The sequence below is a fragment of the Phacochoerus africanus genome, chromosome 6, assembly GCF_016906955.1.
Source record: "Phacochoerus africanus isolate WHEZ1 chromosome 6, ROS_Pafr_v1, whole genome shotgun sequence".
In the NCBI taxonomy this organism is placed as follows: Eukaryota; Metazoa; Chordata; class Mammalia; order Artiodactyla; family Suidae; genus Phacochoerus; species Phacochoerus africanus.
In genome coordinates this window covers 3,078,502-3,101,423 of record NC_062549.1, presented here as the reverse complement: position 1 = coordinate 3,101,423, position 22,922 = coordinate 3,078,502, and the positions used below count along the sequence as shown (strand labels likewise).

Genomic DNA, 22,922 nt, shown 5'->3' with positions numbered 1-22,922 from the left:
TGAGGCACAGAGAGATTAAACCGCTCCAGGTCACATTGACACTAAATGACATTTGTATTTCTGCTGCTGTGCTGTTCTGCTGGAAAGGTGCCTGAGATAGAAACTCAAGGGGGAGGCATTCCCGTCGTGGCGCAGCGGAAACAAATCTGACTAGCATCCATGGGGCTGCAGGTTCGACCCCTGGCCTCGCTCAGTGGGTTAAGGATCCAGCGTTGCCATGAGCTGTGGTGTAGGTCATAGACATGGCTCAGATCTGGCACTGCTGTGGCTGTGGTCTAGGCAAGTGGCTACAGCTCTGATTCGCCCCCTAGCCTGGGAACCTCCATATACCGAGGGTGCAGCCCTAAAAAGACCAAAAAAAAAAAAGAAAGAAAATCAAGGGAGAATGTTAAATACCCAGTTTATCTGGTCTTCACCTCAAAGAGTAGATACTGCACATTCCCGATATGACTCATCTTGACTGTAAATTCTGTCAATTCCTGATATGACTCATCTGACTCATCTTGAAATTAAACCCAAGATGAGGCAACACATGTATATACACACACGTACATGGTCCAAATCCGTTAAGAGATCCAGACCCTTCCCTGCCTGAAAGGCGCTAAAACCATCGCTCAGCCGAACAAGGTAAGTGCTGCTCTTGCAGGTCCCCGAGCTTGGCTGGATGCGTTTCTCCACAGGCTGTTCGACAATAAGAAGGTCTCGAGCTTTTCACACGGTGCACAGCTAAATCAAGACACATCTGTGGTGCAGACAGAGCACGTTCTCAGATGTAAAACGTCTGCCACCCTCGGCAGGGGCGGGGATGAAACGGGGCCCTGGAACAGCTCTGGGGCAGCTCTCCTGCGCAACCGTGGGCTGAGGATTCAACCCCCGGCCCAGGGACCTCCACACCCTGTGGCGTGGAGAGAGCGGGAGGGAGACGAAAGAAAGAAAGGAGGGAGGGAAGGAAGGAAGGAAGGGTCTCTGGGTCCCACTAATCATATGAGTAGAACAGTCTTAACACCTTATAAGTCTCCAAATTTCAGAGAAAGAATAAAGCCAAACCACCTGCAGCAAAAGGCACCCCAGACAGAGAGCGCTCTTCCGGAGAGAAAATAAAACAGCTTTCACCTGTGTGTTGGACATGTCACACTTGGTGGCTGCTGCCCGGGACAGGAGGACTGGAGACAGCAGTTATAACGACGGGGACAAGACCGGCCACGGCCACGGACAGCGGGCCGCTCCCGTCAGACGTGAGGCTCGGGAAAGGGGGGAGCAGAGGCCTTGCAGACCTCAGACTCATCGCTCCTCAGCCCGCTTCACTTTCCTGTCCCACACCTGAGACGCCACTCCACCCATCGGGAGGGTGCTGACGGATGATGAAATACCTCCAGAACCCCCGTGGCTGCATCCGCGGGGGCACCCGGATTCAGACTCTGACCACAGGGGTGGTCTCTGAACTCTCTGCTGGTGGCGGGGAGGGTGTAACTCAGGGGAAAAAAAAAGCTAAGGCGTCTCCCCATCAACACTCATCAACTCCTGTGGGCCTTCTCTTGGGGTGGGAAAAGTCTATAAAAATCTCATGGATCAAAAATCACATGGCAGGTTTGGGTATGGCCTTGACCTATGCATTCCTGGCTGCTGTCTTTGTGACCGACGCGTCCAGAACCTTTTAAGGTAAGTTTGTTCATTAAGGGTCAATACGCATGTACAGATCTGCTCCTCCAAACATGATTTTTCAACTCTTCAGAGGTGGGAACAAACAGAAGCCAATCCAACCTCTCTAAACAAGAGAACTTCCTCAAGCAGAAAAACAAGACGGCAGCTCCCGTGGCCTAAATTACCTGTTAAAATTGACCTCTGGGACTAAACGTCACCAAATACACAGAAATTAGGACACGGGCCAGACACAGAACTTCAAGGCTGAAACTTTATGCAACTATTCCAGAAACCAACCAACCGCTGTCATCCATTAATATCGTGCAATAGGACTCAGTAAGATCGCTGCTCAGTCGACGGCATCAGAAGACAGTGTCTCAGGCGCGGATCTCTGACCCACAGATTTTATGCTTTATCTAAACATCAGTCAGGCTTAGTGAGAGGAAACGGTGATGACTCCTGCCAGGACAGAGGCAAGAGCAGGGCTTACCTGGTCGATGCCTGTTGGCTGCTTCGGCAGGTAGGGAGCTACCCTGGAACCTTCGAGCTCCAGTTTTACCACCGGTTCCCCCAGGATAGTGATAGATGACAGAAGCCGAACACAACCCTTCGAGGGCAGCTGGGTGTTAAATAAAAGTACAGTTAATAAACCTAGCGGCCTATCCTTAGCGCCAATGGCTAAGAATGATGTGAACAGTTTGATCCTGTGGAAAAGCTACATTTTCCCCAAAACAAAGATCAAACCTGCAGGTCCCTGGTTTTGCTGCAATCAGAAACATGCCCCCATGACGCTCTGCGTGCCCGTGTCCAGGCTGGCAGCAAGAAAACCCCCACGACGCGATGCCTGAGGTTCCACTGAGGGTGCCACCACGTGAAACGGGACGTTCATTCATTTGTTTAACAACAGTGAGGCTGGCTCTGTGCCAGATGCTGACACTGCTATCGCGACGGAGGGCAAAGTGCCCTGGACTGAACGTATTTAAAAATCAGGGCGTTCCCATCGTGGCTCAGTGGTTAACAAATCCGACTAGGAACCATGAGGTTGCGGGTTCGATCCCTGGCCTTGCTCAGTGGGTTAAGGATCCGGCATTGCCATGAGCTGTGGTGTAGGTTGCAGACGCGGCTCGGATGCTGCATTGCTGTGGCTCTGGTGGAGGCCCGCAGCTACAGCTCCAATGAGACCCCTAGCCTGGGAATCTCCATATGCCGCGGGTGCAGCCCTAAAAAGCACCAGAGCTGGACCAGACTACCTTTCAGCATCATTCACCCTAAATGCATCTGTCTGCTGGAAGCAGACATCCAGCTGGCCTGTGTCCTTCCCAAAGGCAGCCGCACTGAGCTGCTGCAATGTCCCATTCTTCTGTCTCTGGCAGTTTCGCCCTGAGACCCTCGGGCTGCACCCCCCGCCACACAGGTGGTGTGCAAGTTTGATCCGTATCTATTAGCTCGGCAAGTGACACATCTACAGGTGTTTCCCAAGTTCAAAAATCTTGGCGCTCTGACCCAGCTGGCAGCGTCTTCCAGCGAAGACCCCTGGCTCGGTCCTTCCTCACACAGCCTTTCTTTACAAGCCCGGGGGGCACGTCTACAGCACACGTGACAATGGCCGAGCCACACCGGGCCCCCCAGCGCCCCCTCCAGGAGACAGTCCCTGAAGGAGAAAAGCACATGGGTAGGTCCCACAGGGGGGGTCAGGTGCCCCCACACAGCGCTCCGGACAAGACCCGGGCACCCACCCATGGAGGGGTCAAAAGAGACTGCCCTCTGAAGCAGATTTTGGGGGGTTTGTTTTGTCGCTGTTTTCTTTTTGGCTTTTTAGGGCCACACCCACAGCATACGGAGGTTCCCAGGCTAGGGGTGGAATCGGAGCTGTAGCTACCAGTCTACACCACAGCCACAGCAACGCGGGATCCTTAACACACGGAGCGAGGCCAGGGACTGATCCCGCCACCTCATGGTTCCTAGTTGGACTCATTTCCTCTGTGCTACGACAGGAACTCCTGTTTTTTGTTTTTTAAACTGAGATACAATTCATATACCATAAAAGCCACTTGAAAGTGTCTGATGCAGCAGTTTTTACACGTGCACTGTTGTGTGAGTCTTACCACTACCTGGCTCCAGAACCTTTTCATCCCCCCCAAAGAAACCCCCGCACCCACAAGCAGCTGCCCCCCATTCCCGCCTCTGCCCAGCCCCCAGCCCCCAGCGACCTGCTCTCTGCTCCCCGGGTCTGCTGTTGGAGACCTTCCAAACCCCATCACACACAGCACAGGGACTCCTGCATCTGCTCCTTCTGCTCTGTGTCATATGCTACCAGGTGGTATCGGCATCTCCTTTGTTTCTGGGTCTGAATCACGTTCCACTCCGTGGATTTACCACGTTTTGTTCATCTGTTCATCAGTGGAGCCACGGGCGAGGTTTCAAAGAATGAGCGTAAGAGGTGACTAAGCTGGGGGGGGGCATTCTAAGCAGAGGGCAAGATGCACTTTAAAAACCCAGAATAAAAGGAAGTTCAGTGCCTCTCCGGGGGGAGCGTGCGCCTGCTTCAGCCAGCCTGCAGTGCAGGGCCCGGTGGGAAAGCGGCAGGGGACAAGGGCAGCAAGTTTCTCTGGAGAATCCCCACGGCAACCGGCTCACTGCTTCTGCTCCCTTATCCTATGTGGTGGTTTTTTTTGGGGGGAGGGGTTGTTTGTTTTTTAATGAAAGTTGCAATATTTATTTCAGGTTCTCTCTTGGGGGTCTTTTTGTATTTTTTCTTCTTTTTTTTTTTCTCCTTTTGCTTTTTTGGCCACACAGGCAGTATGTGGGAATTCCTGGGCCAGGGATTGAAGCCACGCCGCACAGCAGCAACCCGAGCCACAGTGGTGAGAACACGGGCGCCTCAATCCACTAGGCCATCAGAGAACTCCCTGTCCTACGTTTTGAGAGACATTTTTCCGAGGTCTCCTCTTATGTCCAGGAACAGCTGCTATAATTACCTATCTGCTCATCTTCATCAAATAATCTTACCTCCGAGCCACAAAAAGTCATTCACGGACCGGAGGAACTCCACGGCCATGTGGTAATGGACCAGGGAGTCCTGCAGCATCCCGGCCTGCAGGCATAAATCCCCCACGTGCTTCCGCATGCGCCCCTGGCACCGCTTCTTGTAATGTCTGGAAAGGAAAATGCACAGAAATGTACCATTGCTAACGCACAACGTACGCCCCAGAAGCACACTGGCTGTAAGCACTACTGATCTCTCTCACTGCAAAAAAAAAGCTAAGAAGGCAACTCCAGGCTCCACAGTTGGAAGCTAGCATCCATCATTGCCAGTGCATGAGCTGGAATGGTGCGGACTTCAAAACCCACTGCCGAGTCATTCTTTAAACTGGAGCAGGGTATTTGTATTTTGTGTGGACAACATTAGAGCAGGATTCCTCTTTTCAAATTCTCCAATCACCACTTTAGCACAAGAAAGTTTGTTCCAGCTTTAAAAAAATAAATCAATCATCTGCCGCTTTCCTAACTTCAAATCCATGATTATTTTATGAAGAGAGCCATGCTGCATATTACAAGCCAACTGTCTGGCTTCTGCAAACAAGACCTTTCCCTTCACTATTTCAGAGCAAAGCTCCGATGATGGTTTGAGAGGCGGGGCCTAGGGCACTCCCACTACCGGCTCTTTAAATACTGGCAAGGATGTGCTATTAAATAATGCAAAGGCTTCTAACTCCTTATCAACTCAGAGACCAAAGAGCGATACTCAAATCTTGCTTGATCGTTTTCAAATACTCCCATTCTTTCGAATATTGAATGTCTTGAAAGATAATTTTTTCAAGAAGAATAGTAGCTATATTAAATTCCTTCTCACCGAGAAAGCCATCCTGTCATGAATAAAAAAGACGTGAAGTTTCTAGCTCAATGAATGTACAGATCTCAATGCAAACTTAAATCCTATCAGCTCTCACTCTGACAAGCTCAACAAACTCCTTGGCTACCCTGGAATTTACTTGTCTGTTCCAAACACTGGCGGAACCAAGATCATCGCACAGGACAGAGAAGGAGAGAAGGGGAATTAGCCTGTGGCCTCCATCAGTTTTCTTCCCAGCAAGCCCCTGCCAACGAGCCCTCCCCGTAAGAAGATATAGCAGCTAAACTGCCCCTGTGCCCCCAAGCAGACCCCACCATCTTGCCCCCGTGGTCACCCCAACAGCCCTCTATGGGACTTCTAATGACCTCCCCTCTGAGCCAGCCTCCCCTCATCCCTGTTACTTACACACACACACACACACACACACACACACACACACACACACACACACAGTCACAGTGGCCTTCTCAAAGCACAAAGAGCCTTCAGTGCTTCCCAAGGTAGTTCTAGCCCCCTCCCCCACCCCCTTCCCGCCTCCGGCCTCATCTCAGTGCCCAGTGCCCACTGACCCTCTGCCTAGCTACCTCCCATTTGCCCTGAGCCTCATTTTGACTCTGTTTCTCAAGGAAGCCTTCTCGGCCTTCACCCCTGCACTTCGGGTTAGGTGTCCCTGCTGCGTTCCTAGACATTCTGTGCTGAGTGTGACATCTGTAAGCTCCAAAAAGACAAAAGCAGGAGTTCCCGTCGTGACGCAGTGGTTAACGAATCCGACTAGGAACCATGAGGTCGCGGGTTCGATCCCTGCCCTTGCTCAGTGGGTTAACGATCCGGCGTTGCCGTGAGCTGTGGTGTAGGTTGCAGACGCGGCTCGGATCCCGCGTTGCTGTGGCTCTGGCGTAGGCCGGGGGCTGCAGCTCCGATTCGACCCCTAGCCTGGGAACCTCCATATGCCGCGGGAGCGGCCCAAAGAAATAGCAAAAAAAAAAAAAAGACAAAAGCGCATTCCGCTTATGACTGGATGTCCACCCTCTCCCCGAGACACTCAAACCCACGTTTGTTACGAATAAGCGTCTCAAAGGGACAGACAGAGCTGCACTGGCCCATCCAAACCCCGCCTTCCTGCAGAGCGTCAGCAGAGGCCAAGCCCGGGAAAGACCCCCACCACAGTTTAATAAAACCAAGCTCCTCCAAGCGCCACAACCAGGCCCTCTGCAGCATGGGCATGGACCACACAGAGGTTTGGGGCACAGGGAGTGACTCCTGGCCCCTGCACCCGCCTGACTCTTATTCTGCCTTCAGAACTCAATGCAGAGCCCACTTCTTCCAGGAAGTCCTCCGTGATATTGCCCTTTAGCTCTCGGGGGTCTCCCTCCACAGCAGGACTGCATGGTGACTCTCTGGGCATTTGTCCTTCCCCTCCTTCAAGACCATGACCTCTTGAGGCCGTCTGGGAAGAGGAGTGAGCCATGAGAAGAGGGAAGGCAGGAGCAAAAAGCTAAATCACGGCGTGAGTCCAGATTCAAGGATTCTCCAATACGTGGCCCATGTTAAGGGGACAAAAGTTCCCTCAACCGGAGTTCCCGTCGTGGTGCAGTGGTTAACGAATCTGACTGGGAACCATGAGGCTGCGGGTTCAATCCCTGGCCTTGCTCAGTGGGTTAAGGATCCGGCGTTGCCGTGAGCTGTGGGGTAGGTCGCAGATGTGGCTCACATCCCGCATTGCTGTGGCTCTGGCGTAGGCCGGCGGCTACAGCTCCGATTACACCCCTAGCCTGGGAACCTCCATATGCCGTGGGAGCGGCCCTAGAAATGGCAAAAGACAAAAAAAAAAAAAAAAAAAGTTCCCTCAACAACGAGGAAGACCCTGATGTCAACCTAAGTGCTGGGTGGGGGCTTCTCCCCCCGCACCTGATGGGAAACAGCAGGAGACAACTATGTAGAAGGGCCTGACCTTGGCCACCGCTCGCGGAAACCCACTCCGGCCTCTCCCTCCCAAAGGCGGGCTTGGTCCCCTTCCCTGCTGTGTCCTGTTCTGACCAGAAAAGAATTCAGCATTTAAAGGCCCACGTCCCTCCTCTGCTAACGTGATTGTCCAATTTCAACACGTGGCCCAGTTTACAAGTAATACCATGATGGTGACCCAACGGATCTTGCATTTGACCTTGGTTTTCAGAGACCTCCTGATCTGTTGAACTAAAATTTGCTTTAAAGCATCCTGCCTTCACTCTTCGAAAAAAGTAAATTATTAAATCTTCGCATGAACCTACAAAGGAACCTACAGCCTGGAATATTTTCAAAAATAACAGTGCCGTCGCTGTGCACAGAAACAGTTGGTTTTGAAAATACAGGATTTTTACAAAAAAGGAGTCATCTAAATACGCTCATGGTTTTTCATAATAAAATAATTCAGAGTTCCTGCTGCAGCGCAGTGGATTAAGGATCTGCCACTGCCACAGCTATGGCATAGGTTACAGCTGTGGCTCAAATTTGACCCCGGGCCCGGGAACTTCCATATGCTGCAGGTGTGGCTAAAAAATAAAATAAAAATCATACAATTCAATAAAATAATATAAAAAAATTGGGGAGCATACCTGCAGCATGTGGAAGTTGCCAGGTCAGGTACTGAACCCCCGCACAGCAGTGACCCAAGTGGCAGCAAAGACAACCCTGGATCCTTAACCCACTGAGCCACAAGGGAACTCCAAAATATGTTCAATTATATAAAAATAGAATGAATCCTAATACTTTGGGGGAAATCTGCAAAATACCATACCAAAAAAAATTCTATCATAGAATTTAATTCTATCATATCACATAAATTAAAGTATTTAACTCTCAGAGTGCTATTTTACCCCCAAACTGGGTCATCTCAAGATTTGCAGCAATTCTGTTCCAATCCTTTGAAAATACAATAAGAGGAGTTCCCATCATGGCTCAGCGGTTAACGAGCCTGACTAATATCCATGAGGAAGCAGGTTCAATCCCTGGCCTCGCTCAGTGGGTTGAGGATCCGGTGTTGTCATGAGCTGTGGTGTAGGTCACAGACATGGCTCAGATCCCAAGTTGCTGTGGCTGCGGTGTAGGCCGGCAGCTACAGCTCCAATTTGACCCCTAGCCTGGGAGCCTCCATTTGCCGAGGGTGCAGCCCTAAAAAGAGACAGAAAGACAAAAAAAAGGGGGGGGGAAGAAAATGCAATAGGAAATAGATAAAGGAACCAAGGCAGTTTGGTTTCCAGTTAACTACGGTCTGGACACGTAAATATTTTAAGCCAATTTGGGCAGAATTTAGAATACAAGTGTTTTCATCAAAATTCTTTCTCCAGGAGTTCCCGTCGTGGCGCAGTGGTTAACGAATCCGACTAGCTGTGGTGTGGGTTGCAGACGTGGCTGGGGTCCCATGTTGCTGTGGCTGTGGTGTAGGCCGGTGGCTACAGCTCCGATTGGACCCCTTGCCTGGGAACCTCCATACGCCCCAGGAGCAGGCACCAGAAAAGGCAAAAAGACAAAAAAAAAAAATTTTTTTTCTCCAGAAAGACATGAACCCTTTCTTCATGGACCATTTGAAAATGATAACATCAAATAAATAAATAAATAAATAAATGGAGTTCCTGTGGTGGCTCAGTGGTTAATGAATCCGACTAGGAACCATGAGGTTTCGGGTTCAATCCCTGGCCTTGCTCAGTGGATTAAGGATCCAGCGTTGCCATGAGCTGTGGTGTAGGTCGAAGACGCAGCTCGACTCCCGCGTTGCTGTGGCTCTGGCGTAGGCCGGTGGCTACAGCTCCGATTCAACCCCCAGCCTGGGAACCTCCATATGCCGAGGGAGCGGCCCAAGAAATGGCAAAAGACAAAAGAAAAAAAAAAGAAAAAGATAACGTCAGGTTTTTTAAAGTCTCTCTGGAAATTCAGGGTTCCTGCGTGTACACTCTAGAACCGTGCACTGTGTGACCACTGACTGTGCTTAATGGATAAGGGGAAACAAACCATACGGCAAACAGATGACAAAGAAAAAGACAACATGAAGCCATGGTAGCACATAAATGTAAAGTTAACACAAAATGCAAGTATTCAAAATATGGCATCAATTTGTTGTGAATGTTTAAGCTAATGCGGAATTTCAAAGCCAGGAGCAACGGAACTTAACCAAAAATTTGAATATGCTCTAAATACTTCAAAGGGTGACTCTTAACAGCTATGTCATGATTCTTACAAGTTAAAAAAACATTGGGTGTTAAAGGAATGGGAATTAAAGATTGATAGAAAAATTAATAATAACCCGATAACCACGAACTCATAATGGCCTAGAATGAAGCATAACTAAATTGCAGGCAAAGACCTTCCAGCTCCACAGGTAAAGGGAAACGAAGGCATCCTTTCTAGAGGCCGTGCCAAAGCCCCGCCACGCCGCCGCAAGCACGAGCACCTCACCGCGACAATTCCACGGAAGACATGGGCCATGCGACTCTCCAGACCTACGACCAGGTAGACGGAGAAAGGGTTCGACACGCGCACGTGGAACAAACAAGGGCTTGGTGTTCTGATCCCGACACCAGCTGACATGCAAAGAACACATATTCAAATCCAGAGGAAAGCCAGAGCTGCCCAACCACAGTTTGCAATTAAAATCCAAAAGAGGCGTCCCCGTCGTGGTGTAGCGGAAACGAATCCGACTAGGAACCGTGAGCTTTTGGGTTGGACCCCTGGCCTCGCTCAGTGGGTAAAGGATCCGGCGTTGCTGTGGCCGTGGTGTTGGCGGGCAGCTGCAGCTCCGATTGGACCCCTATCCTGGGAACCTCCATATGGCATAGGCGTGGCCCCCAAAAGTGAAAAAAATTTAAAAAATAAATAAATAAATAAGTCCAAAGGAACCCTGATAAAGGTACTTTCTTTGGGGAGGGAGGTATTATATAGTTTTACAAGTATTGGCATGATGAAAAAAAGGCTACAGTCCATGAATAGAACCTTGAGGCTGAGGAAGCCTACACTGCCTGCGTTGTGCAAATGCGGTCACATGAACACACCGGCGGGCCACCCGGTGGTAAAGCAGAAGTCCCAAAGCCACAAGCTCACGGTGCACGTTGCAAGACGCTTCTTAACAGAAAGGAAGAAATGCAACGTTCTCCCTCACTTTCAGATGCTCCACCAGCCCCGCACCGCGTCTAAGAAACCTGAAAATAAATTGCTGCTGTCGATTTTCTCCATCCGAACTGTTTTATGCTAACGCTGTTCACTGAAACCTCACCCTAGAAAGCAGCCCAGGCCTTCCCGCGGTGCGTTACATTCTGCTGAAGAAAGCTGCTCAGGGAGACCCGGAGCGTTTTCCCAACAAGTTCGGAAGCGTCTAAGTCTGCTTTTGTACCTGGGAGTCATTTGCGACATCGGGAGGGAGGGAGAGAGTCGTCTGTGGGATGGGAAGCACTCTGATGCTTTCGAAGCTTCAGAGGAGTCTGGGCTTCTGCAACTGACCTGCGGCACTCAAGTCAGAGACTCCTGAGAGGCGCCAAAACGGATCCACTTTACGGCTCCAGACAGAAGGGGGGGTCACAGAATTAGCAGAGAGAACACGCCCTTGACACCTGACAAGGTCGTGCCTGAATCCCGCTACAGCATCTACACTGAACTGATGACTCAGCCGCTCTGAGAACACTTCTCAGTGTGCCAACGGGGGCCGCCCCCACGCCCCTGACGGGTGAAATGTGTGGGTGCCTGACCCAGAGCCTTGCTGGTTTCCCTCCCCTTGTGACCTCGCATTGTCCCCTGATAAGGATAGAGCCCCCGGGACAGACCGTCCTATTCGCCTCTGCAGCCGCCAACACAGTGCCCCATACCTGGAAGGATCAAAAAAGAACTGCTTCCTCCGTAGTCACCACGGATGCTCCTTAGAGGTAGGAGGCAAGTCCACTGGGGGAAACTGGTTGGCACTTCCCAAGAACCCTCCCGCACGTCGGCGCCCCCTCCCAATGACCCCTCATCCCGCAGACCCCCGTCTGCTCTGCTCGAGCCCAGCCCAGCCCAGTCCAGCCACGGCAGGATCCCACCCAGCACTTCCCAACCCCGACAGCCACAACTTCTTGCCACACTCACTACTGTTCTGTCCCCCGCTCCAGAAGGTGAGGGACCCTTCAGACAGCCAGCGAAAGACCAAAGCGTCCACAGTTGGACCAGAGCGTTAAAGGAGAAACGAAACCTCCTGGCCAACCTGGTGGTGGCCAAACTCTCTCCAGGGGTGAGATGATCTAGGAAGGCGAGGTCCTAGATCGGCCAAAGCATCTCCCTTCCCTGCTGACCTTGGCTGTTGGACGTACAAACCCATGACAAGCCCATCAGGGGTGGACGTTAGCCTCAACAAACACAGAATCAGCTATGTCTTGCCAACATGGGTTAAAAGCGAAGGCTGGTGCGGGAAGCGCCTGAAGAGCTGCTAAGGGAAACCACAGCCAGGCGCTGAATGCTTATCAGCTAAAGCAGAGAGGAAGCCACGGTCACTTACGGAGCTCCTTGTGTCCACCACCAGATCCAGATACACCAGCTATTTAGGAGAAGGCCACATTTTCCTGAGACACAGAAATGCACCCTCATAAAGAGGGCAAAAGTGCAGCATGGATTTTAAACTAGCCTCGGCCCCTCCAAAAAGGAAAGTTGTCATAGGACCAAAGAAAATAAGTAGCATATGGTCACTGAGAACCAAAGAGCGGCTGGTGGCTGCTTCCTCCAACAGCGTCCCCTCCACGGCCAGCACACGCCCAAGCGGGCGGTCCTCGCTGGGGACCACTGGCCAAGAAGCCCCAGCATGCACATCACGCAGCGACAGCCAGGAACCGCGTGCCCGATCCGTTCATTCAAAAGCCAGATTTAAGCGAGGGGCTGCAGAATTTGACATTCCAAGTTAAAGCAGCCCCTGAAAAAGCCCTCGGCAGCCGCCTAAGTCAATCAGCATCTTGTTTTCTCAAATAAAAAAAAATGAATAAGGGCTCATTTGTCACCAAATGTAACTTAGACCCAACAGGTTCCCCAAAGCAAGTATTTGAACAGCTATCAAACTCTAGTGGGTTACGTGCTTAAAATAAAAAAAATATTTTAAAGCGAAACTTCAAAAAAGTTAGAAAATAAAAAGATGACATGGATGACGGCAGCAGTTAAGGTGCTGTTTCTCAAAGCGATGGAGGCGGTACAAAGGCAGCACAGAGGGAAATCTAGCTATTTTCAATGCAATGTGTTCACAGCCTACCTTTTCAGCCCCAACAACACACTCACAGGGCAGTATGAGAGAAAAGAAAAAAAAAGAAAAGAAAGAGGAACAAGCAAAAATTAGAAACATACAAGAACAAAAATAACTTTGACAGCATGTTCAAGAACTGACGTGGGCTTTGATGAGGCCAAGGGCACACGTGGACGTGAAGAAAAGCCTGAACACCTGCCGCTCAGGGGTAGCCTGGGCCCGAGGTCCGTGGACCCTGCGTAGGGCCCATCGGTGCCACCAGTGCCTCCAACCAAAACTCCACCTACATCTAGACGGTTCCTTCTGAGCCACCAAATACGGTCTCATTTCGGCTTGGACAATTTTTACCACTCCTACCAAGAGCTGCAGGAGCACGTTAGGCTCTGTTTCTGCTCCTAAGCACGGTTTTCAAAATTGGTAACCAGAGACCAGTGAAAGCAACAAGGGACTCAGGGAGAACTATGGATCTGAGGTCACCGAGTCGTCAGTTCACTGGAGTTCAAACGCCTAGAACCAGGAGACTGGAATGGACCCACCAGGACGGAGGTTTAATTCGCTACTGGGTTTCAGCTGCCAAGAGCCGCGCCTGGCACACGGAGGCTCTGGGTAAACACTTGGGAAGAGAATTAGCCGCCATGCGCCAAGCTCAGTGTCCTGACTAGTCACTCCCGCCAAACTGTGAGCACAGATCTCAAAAGGCAAACACAAGCTGGCATTCTTTGGTGGCTCGGGCATCGGGGCAGGGCTCCCGCTTCAGCCACTCATCCACCAGTGGAGGGGGCGGGGGGCGGCCCTGCAGAGGCTGCAGACGCTGTGATGCAGGAATGCAGGCCGCTGTGTGCATGCCTGGCCCCGCCTTGCAAGGGACAATGACCTCGATGACCTCAGTGTCCACACCGCCTGACACCTGGGACTCAGCAGGAAGCAAGAGGTGAGGCAAGGAGCCCAGGAGCCAGCCTGATGCCGGCAGCCCTGCCCCGTGGCAGTGCCTGGGCGCCTAAACCTTGAGATCTCGGCTCCAGGGAGCAGAAGGTGAGCGCTGGCCAGGACGTCACAGGGCCACGCAAGGACCACACGTGGGTCATGGGGACCACGTGCCTTGCCCTTTCCATGGCCGTAGACGCATCCGGGAGAATGAATGAAACTCTGTCCAGGCCACAGGCAGGAGGGCCTGGGGACTCTGTGGCCCTCACTCGCAGGGCTGGCTGGACCTCAGTCAATTCCCTGCCATCTTCTCCAGCTTACCCATAGCCAGCACGTCGGGCTTGCGCCCCTCTTCCGCAGCGGGCACTGCCGGCCCGCACACCAGGTCCTCCACCCTCGCCTGTGAGATCATCGTGTGACCTCGACAGACGGGGGACGAGACTCGGCTGAGGCCAGGAGTGCCACTGCTACCTGAGCTCCCCTACCGAGGGGCTACCTCCAGGCAGAGTCTTGCACCTCATGCTCTTCTGCAAGAGGCTCCCACACCCACGATGACCACATGGGGAAAGAGAGCAGAGGGCAGAGGGGAGGGAGACAGCCCAGAACGGCTCTCCTGCAGCTCTGGCGCCAAGCGGACCTGCGGTCTTCATCCCAGGGCTGAGCTTTCCCTGCTCCGTCGGCCACCCCGTGACACACCCTCTCTGCGTAAGGAGCTCCACCCTCAGCCAGCGTGGTGTGCCTGGTACCCTAACTGTGAGCAAGGGGCCTGGCAGGTGGGAGACACCGGCCCTGCCCGCAGCTCATGCAGCCTGGGTTCCGCTGCCTCCCCAGACCCAGCACCTCACTACACAGCCAAGGGGGGGATGGAGAAGTTTTCACTCTGTGCCCTTGGGCAGCGCTGTCCAATAGGAGTAAAATGCCAGCCACATAAGGTTTCCTAGTTGCTATATTTAAAAAGGTAAAAAATACCTGAAGCTGATTTTCATAACATATGTTACTTAATCTACGTAAAATATCGTCATTTGATGTAATCAATACAAGACACGTCGAGATGCTTTACATTCTCGTTTCGAGACCACGTCTCAGCATCTGGTGTGCATTTTACCCGCAGCACAGCTGGGCTCAGACCAGCCTCCTCTGGCGCTGGGAGCCCCCTGGCTGTGGCCACAGGATGGGACAGCAGCTCCCAGGTCGCAGCAGGGGTCCTGGCTGGAAAGGGGGAGGCAGTGCAGTGTCCACACTAACCCTAAAAGGATTTCCCTGAACCAAAGGCTATCCCATCCTTAAAATCTGGAAGCCAGCGGACCGCACCCTGCTCCCCTCCGGCTACGTCTTGCTTAGCTCTCTCTGGATGTCGGGCAGCACGGCCAGTGCAGCCAAGGAGGCCCGGCTCCAGGCAGACTTACCTACTGTCCGTGTCCAGCCCCACGAAGTCCTTCTTCTCAAAGGGGACGCACAGGAGGGGGATCTTGTCCCCGGACTTGTCCGTGGCCCGGTCCAGACGCTTGGACTCGAGCACGATGAAGAGGGACTCGATGAAGTCCTCAATCCGCTTCTCCACCGTCGCGCAGTCTTCGTAGCTGGGGTAGAAGGCCACGTCTGTGCGCGGCTGCTCCGCGATCTCCCCCTGCAGCCCGAAGACCAAGAGCCGCGAGTCGTAGAGGGTCGAGCCATAGAGCTCCTTCTGCACGTGGAACTTCTCGAAAGTCTGCGGCCAGTCCTTGGCCGAGAAGCAGTCGGTGATGGTGATGAGGCCCACGACCTTGCGGTGGGTCTGGAAGTCGCCCCACTCGTTGTTCTCGGGCGGGTAGTGGTGCCGGTAGCGGATGTAGAGCACGCGCTGCGAGTCGCGCACGCTGATCTGGCTCACGGACGAGATCCGCTTGTAGATCCGGAAGAAGTTCTCCTCCGAGACGATCCCCACCGGCTGCACCACCACGAGCAGGGTCTGGTGGTCCTCCGCGCACTGCATGTAGTCCGGGACGCTCATGGCGAAGTCCCTGCCCGGAGAGAGAGGGAGACTTGGAGGCCAGCAGGGGTGGGAGGTTACGCTGCTGCTCTGGGGACACCCTTCGGAGCAAAAGACGCAAGGGCGTCTGCTGGTGGGAATGTAAGCCGGTGCAACCACTGTGGAAAGCAGCACGGAGGTTCTGCAGAAAATTAAACACAAAACCAGCAACCCCACTCCTGAGCATAGACCCAAACAGAACTTTCAGTCAAAGAGGCAGGGCACCCCTATGGTCAGAGCCCCACTGTTCACAATAGCCAAGACGTGGAAACAACCTAAATGTCCATGGACAGATGACTGCATTCAGAAGATGTGCTGCATATACACAATGGGGTACGACTCAGCCATAAAAAAGAAAAATAATGCCATTTGCAGCAACAGGGCTGGAACTAGAGTTTTCATACCAAGTGAACTAAGTCAGAAAGAGAAGATAAGAGTTTCTGTCATGGCATAGAGGAAAAAAATCCAACTAGGAACCATGAGGTTGCAGGTTCGATCCCTGGCCTCGCTCAGTGGGTTAAGGATCCCGAGTTGCTGTGGCTGTGGTGTAGGTCACAGACGCAGCTCGGATCTGGTGTTGCTGAGGCTGTGGCGTAGGCCAGCAGCTACAGCTCCAATTAGACCCCTAGCCTGGGAACTTCCACATGCTGCGGGTGTGGCCCTAAAAAGAAAAAAAAAAAGAAAGAGAAAGAGAAATACCATATGATATCATTTATATGTAGAATCTAAAATATGGCACAAATGAACCTTCCTACAGAACAGAAACAGACTCACAGACAAGAACAGACCTGTGGTTGCCAAAGTGGAGGGGGAGGGGATGGGATGGATGGGTAGTTTGGGGTTAGCAGATGTAAACTCTTACGTTTAGAATGGATAAGCAGGTCCTGCTGTATAGCACAGGGAACTCCAATCTCTTGGGATAGACCATGATGAAAGATAATATGAGATGGAGTTCCCATCGTGGCTCAGTGGTTAATGAATCAGACTAGGAACCATGAGGTTGCGGGTTCGATCCCTGGCCTTGCTCAGTGGGTTAAGGATCCAGCGTTGCCATGAGCTGTGGTGTAGGTCACAGACGTGGCTCGGATCCTGCGTTGCTGTGGCTGTGGTGTAGGCCGGTGGCTACAGCTCTGATTGGACCCCCAGCCTGGGAACCTCCATATGCCACAGGAGCAGCCCTAGAAAAGGCAAAGACAAAAAAAAAAGAAAGATGAGAAAAAAAGATATATACATACATATATATATATATATATATATATATATATGCCTGGGTCACTTGGCTGTACAGCAGAAATTGACAGAACATTGTAAATCAACTATAATTTAAAAAAAAAAAAAAATCTTTTACGGGAGTTCCCGTCATGGCGCAGTGGAAACGAATCCGACTAGGAACCATGAGGTTGCGGGTTCGATCCCTGGCCTTGCTCAGTGGGTTAAGGATCCAGCATTGCCATGAGCTGTGGTGTACGTCGCAGATTCAGCTCAGATCTGGCATTGCTGTGGCTGTGGCTGTGGCTGTGGCCGGCAGCAAAAGCTCCAATTCGACTCCTAGCCTAGGAACTTCCATATGCCACAGGTGTGGCCCTAAAAAGACAAAAAAATATATATATATATATATATATATATTTTAAAAAGAGGCAAGTGTGTGGCAGGTGCAGGCCTGCCTGAAGACAGAGGACTGTGGGTGCCAGACACAGGCTGAGGACAGAACTGCTCAATATCTCTAGGCTGAAGTAAAATGAGAAAATTATGAATGATGTATAAGCATTCCATAAAATTAAATTTAGTGCTTTATAAATATTAACTATTATTGTTATCATTCATTTTTAGGTTATCAGCTTCCTCTTTTTTTGTTGTTCTGTTTTGTTTGTTAGGGCCACGCCCATGGCACATGGAAGTTCCCAGGCCAGGGGATGAATCCGAGTTGCAGCTGCCGGCCTGCACCACAGCCACAGCGATGCAGGATCAGAGCTTCATTTGCAACCTACACCACAGCTCATGGCAACGCTGGATCCTTAACCGACTGAGCAAGGCCAGGGATCAAACCTGAGTCCTCATGGATCCTAGTCAGGTTCATTACCACTGAGCCACGACGGGAACTCCCTGAACTTCCTCATTTTTCACCGTTCAAAACTTCTCCCTCTTGGAAGCTCCCTTGTGGTGGAGCAGGTTAAGGACCTGGCATCATCACTGCAGCAGCTTGGGTCGCTGTCACAGGTTCGATCCCTAGCCTGGGAATATCCACATGCCATGGGTGTAGCCAAGAATAAAATAAAATTTAAATTTAAAAAAATAAAATAGGAGTTCCCGTTGTGGCACAGTGGTTAACAAATCCGACTAGGAACCATGAGGTTGCGGGTTCGGTCCCTGCCCTTGCTCAGTGGGTTAAGGATCCGGCGTTGCCGTGAGCTGTGGTGTAGGTTGCAGACGCGGCTCCGATCCCGCGTTGCTGTGGCTCTGGCGTAGGCCGGTGGCTACAGCTCCGATTAGACTCCTAGCCTGGGAACCTCCATATGCCGCGGGAGCGGCCCAAGAAATAGCAAAAAGACAAAAAATAAATAAATAAAATAAAATACATTTTAAAAATAAAAAACAAAATCTTTATTAAAAAAATTATCGCTCATGGGAGTTTCTGTCATGGCTTAGCAGTTAGTGAACCCGACTAGCATCCATGAGAACTCGAGTTAAGATCTAGCATTGCCATGAGCCGTGGTGTAGGTCACAGATGAAGCTCGGATCCTGAGATGCTGTGGCTGTGCTGTAGGCCGGCAGCTACAGCTCCAATTGGACCCCTGGCCTGGGAACTTCCACATGCCACTGTCTCAGCCCTAAAAAGACAAAAAGACCGAAAAAAATAAAAAATAAAAAATTCTCGCTCTTATAACACCACAGTGAGCTTAGATGGCAGTTGTCTTTCCATCATTCCATCTGGGAAAAAATAAAAATCAACAAGCCTGTGATGGCCCTGCCAGCTTTGTAGCACTTCCCAACCTCTAAAATCTAAACAACAAAGTCACCCTGGACTGAAAGATCACTGAGTCCCCTCCCAGGTCCACCCGAGCTCTGCAAAGCAGACCACCAATCAAATCCACGCCACGGCTCAGTAAACCTTACAACCTCAAGCGAGGGTTTTCCTTGAAGCAACTCGGTATCAGCCAACTTCTTGTTCACTTTTGCCCCAGGTTCAAGACATGCAGCTCACCTAGGAGGAAACTTGTCTCTCACGAGGTAGAAAAAGAAAACGCACGGGGCTCTCTACAACTTAGCACACGTAGACCTCGCAACTGTCCTACGAAACAAGCACTCCACTCTTCAGCCTCACAGACGAAGAACCCAGGTTCAGACACCCCTCTGCCCAAGGGCTCCTCGTCCTCATCATAGTGCTGCTATGAACATAGGGCGCCTGTATATTTTTCAATGAAAGATAAACAAACTGGAGCCAGGCTCCAGAGTCCATGCTTTTCCACTGGTTTCTTCCAGGGAGAATCTGATGAAATAAGCCCCGGCACTGGGCCAGCACTGGGGTCTGAGCCTTATCTAAGACTAATGCTAAAACGTCAAGGATGGGAGTTCCCACTGTAGCTCAGCGGTTAAAAAACCCAACTAGTATCCATGAGGTTGCAGGTTCGATCCCCAGCCTTGCTCAGTGGGCTAAGGCTCTGGGGTTGCCCTAAGCTGTGGTGTAGGTCACAGACTTGGCTTGGATCCCTCATTGCTATGGCTGTGGTGTAGGCTGGCAGCTACAGCTCCAATTCAACCCCTGGCCTGGGAACCTCCATATGCCGCCAATGTGGCCCTAAAAAGACAAAAAAATAAATAAATAAAATCAAGGATGTATTTCTTGTTGTCCCCTTGTGGTGCATCCGGTTAAGGATCAGACACTGTCACTGCAGTAGCTTGGGTGGCTGCTGTGGGTGGGGTTCGATCCCTGGCCTAGGAACTTCCACATGCCACAGCACGGCCAAAAAAAAAAAAAAAAAGAATGCATTTCTTCAACTTGGTAGTTCCTCAGAAAGTTAAACACGGAGTTATCATATGAACAGCAATTCTACTCCAAGGTTTATACCAGAGATGTGAAAACACATGTCCACACAAAAATGTGTAACAAAAACATGTAACATGAACGCTCCTTGCAGTATTATTTGTTATTAGCCAAAAAGTGGAAACAACACGAATCTCCATCACCTGATAAAGGGATAAACAAAATATGGCCTATCTATCCATGCAATAGAATACTCAGCCAAAAAAGGAACAAAGGGCGCTCCTGCTGTGGGAAAGTGAGTTCAAAGATCTGGCTTGTCCCTGTGGTGGTGCTGCTTTAATCCCTGGCTCACTGCAGCAGGGAAGTATCCAGCCTTAAGGGTGTGGCTCAGGTTTTATCCAGAGCCCAGGAACTTCAATGTGCCAAGGTTGCAGCCAAAAGAGTAAAAAAAACGCACAAAATACAGACATTGCCACAACACGGATGAACCTTGAAAACTGCATGCTCAGTGAAAGCTTTCACACCCAAAAGGCCACATCGTGTATGAATTCATTTACATGAAATGCCCCAACTCTGCAAATGCAGAAAGTAAATTTGTGGCTGCCACCGGCTGCAGGAGGGGACACTGCCAATGGGTGTGGAATTTCTTTTTGAAGGGATGAAAAGGTTCTGGAATAGTGGTTGCACAACTGTGAACATTCCAAAACCACGGAACTGAATGATTTAAATGGGTGGACTTCATGGTATGTGAACATTATCTCAAAGCTCTTATTTGAAAAAATATCTCTTGACAACTATTTTTCCCTCTATACCAGTAGTCTGCCTCACAGTTTAACAACTAAAAACCTGCCAGATCCTTAGGACTGCAGTATTCCTGGGTCTCCGATGTGCCTCTACTGCTGTTGTTTCATGTGAACAAATACTAGCCGGGCTGGACCAGGAAGCCACTATAACTGCCTTTTAAAAATCGCCGGTCACAAGTTTAAACTGGCGCGGAGGGGGGTGGAGAACGTCACAGCCTCATGCCTTCAGCTCATTTTTAACTAAACTGAGCCCTGCTTTCAACACTATAGCCCCTCCCTCCATCAAAACATGTGAAATCAACAAGCGCCCCATCCCCACCGCAGAAAACCCCGCGTTAAAAGGCATTTACGTGGGGCAGATACAGGGAAGAGACCGAGGCAAGCACAGCGCGGGCTCTCTCTGTTCCCAAGACCTGGCCGGAGAAGCCGGACTTTCCAACTGGGGGATCTCGTCCCAGGGAAACAGCGCCTGACGCCGCCGAGCGGGATCGGAGGCACTTTCAATCCAGAAGAGACCGAGGAAGGAAAGGGAGAGCAGGGCAGCGCCGGGATCGCGGGCAGCCGGGCTCCGAGCAGCCCCAGCCCGGCCACGGGTCCCGGCCGGGGGCGGGGGCCAAGGAGAGGACGCCCGGCCGGAGCGGACTGACCCGCGGGCGGAAGCGGGGAAGGGGCCGGCCTCCGCCCCCGGAGGAGAGTCGGGGCCGCGGCCCGACAGGCGGCAGGTGCATCCCGGCCGCCGGGCGGGGAAAGGGGCCGCGGCAGGTGGGCCGGGCAGTTGCGGGCTGGGGCGAGCCCCTCGGCGGGACACACGCCGACTCGCGCCCTCGCGCGCCGGGTCGCTTGGACAGCCCTCCCGCTGCCGGCGCGATCCCCTGCCCGATCCTGGCACTTACACAGCCGGAGGCCCCGGGCCGGGAGCAGGAGCCAACGGCCTGGCGGGCGGTGGAGCCGAGCAGCCTGGGCGGCCGCTCCCCGCACTCGGAGCTGGAGCTTCCGACTGGCGGCCGAGCCGGCACCACCCCTGCGCATGCGCGGGCCCGTCCCGCCCGGCGATCCGCTCCGGGTTTTGGGAGAGACACCGGGGAAGGAGGGAGGGAGGAGGGGGCGGAGGGGGAAGAGAGGAGGGAGGAGAAGAGCAGGGTGCGGGGTGGACCGAGGGAGGAGGGGAGGAGGGAGGAAGGCGGCGGAGGGCGGGTGGATGGACCCAGACGGGGAAGGAGCGGAGGGGAGCAGCTCCTGGGGCGGCTCACGCCCCAGGAAGTGCCAGTGCTGCCTCTGCGCCCCTTTCCGACCCCTCTAGGCACGCAGCTCACGTTTCACCTCGGTGGTGGAGCCCTCCAGACCGCACCCCTGCAAAACCCCCAGGGGATCACACTCCTTGCCCCCACGCCGAGCCAGGCTTCGAGGTGCTCCGGGGCCCAAGCACCCGAAGGCGTTGTCATCAATGCTCAGAACTACTCTGGGGAGGATTCAAGTTCCCCTTTTACAGGCAGGGAAACTGAGGCAGGCACAGTCTTGGCGTGCCTCATCTGCGAGGTTGCAAGACCTGGGCGGGCTGGGGCGGGAGGTAGAAGGTCAGAGCCCAAGCCTGGAGCAGACTGTCCCCAACCTTCCTGGGTAAATCATTCCGGACTCTGAGGGTCCCATCAAGGGCTCCGAATAGGCCCCTCAGTGTCCTTAGTTCCAGCGCCTAGCTTGCTAGGTAAGGGCAGAAGCCATGAAAGGATTTAAACCCCTCTAGGTTAAAACAAATACAACAAAAGAATTTACAAACTTAGGTTGGACTGTGCATGTCATATTTGAAAAAATACACAAGGAATTGTAAACAGTGGCATCGCCAGGAAGGGCTGAGAGGACAGCGGATAAAGCAGACCACTCCCTTGTGTATTTCTGCGCTGTTTGAATTTTTTACCTTATGTGTCCTTTAGTACAGCAAATACAAGCAGCCAGGGAAAAACCGAGCCATCACTTCGGCTTTACCCCAGCAAGCATTTATTGACTCTCTATTCTGTGGCCAGGCTGTTTTATGACTTATTATTTATACTTTCCTTATAAAATCATAACAAGCTATCCCTCATCCCCGCCCAGGGTCAGTGGAAAACTATTGGAGTTTTTATTCTTGTCCAAGGAGTAGGAATGAGTTAGAAACAGAACACATCTTCAGGGCAAAGCAAGTGGGGGAGATTTCCAGCAGGCCAGGCAGCCAAGAAGGGTTTTTCAACAGAGGCGCCCAGAGGCCAAGAGAGAATGCTTCCAGGACCCCAAAAAAGCTGCCCAAGGTGGCTTCTCCATGGTACTAAGAGTGCAGGGTGACAGTTATAGAACAAGGAAAACAGACCCTAAGAGAGGCCACCCTTTATGGAGGTCTGTGTGCCAGGAATAGAGCACCATGTTTAGCTCACAGTGTCTGTGTAAGATCCATGCAAGGTAGCTATTCTTAGCGCTGAGACCCAGAAAGAAGCTGCTCCTTGGCTGAGGTCACTGGGCAAGTG

The 22,922-nt window shown here is 51.9% G+C and overlaps 1 protein-coding gene across 1 annotated transcript in view; it reads right to left on the bottom strand.

Moving 5' to 3' along the window:
* TRAPPC9 (trafficking protein particle complex subunit 9) overlaps positions 1–21,446 on the bottom strand; it is a 468,592-nt gene extending 447,146 nt beyond the window's left edge. The window contains 4 exon segments of the mRNA XM_047783197.1: positions 2,132–2,260; positions 4,651–4,796; positions 15,044–15,637; positions 21,324–21,446. Of these exon segments, the coding sequence (XP_047639153.1) occupies positions 2,132–2,260; positions 4,651–4,796; positions 15,044–15,627 (859 nt within the window). The 5' untranslated portion in view covers positions 15,628–15,637; positions 21,324–21,446.
* Between the last annotated feature and the right edge of the window lie 1,476 nt (positions 21,447–22,922).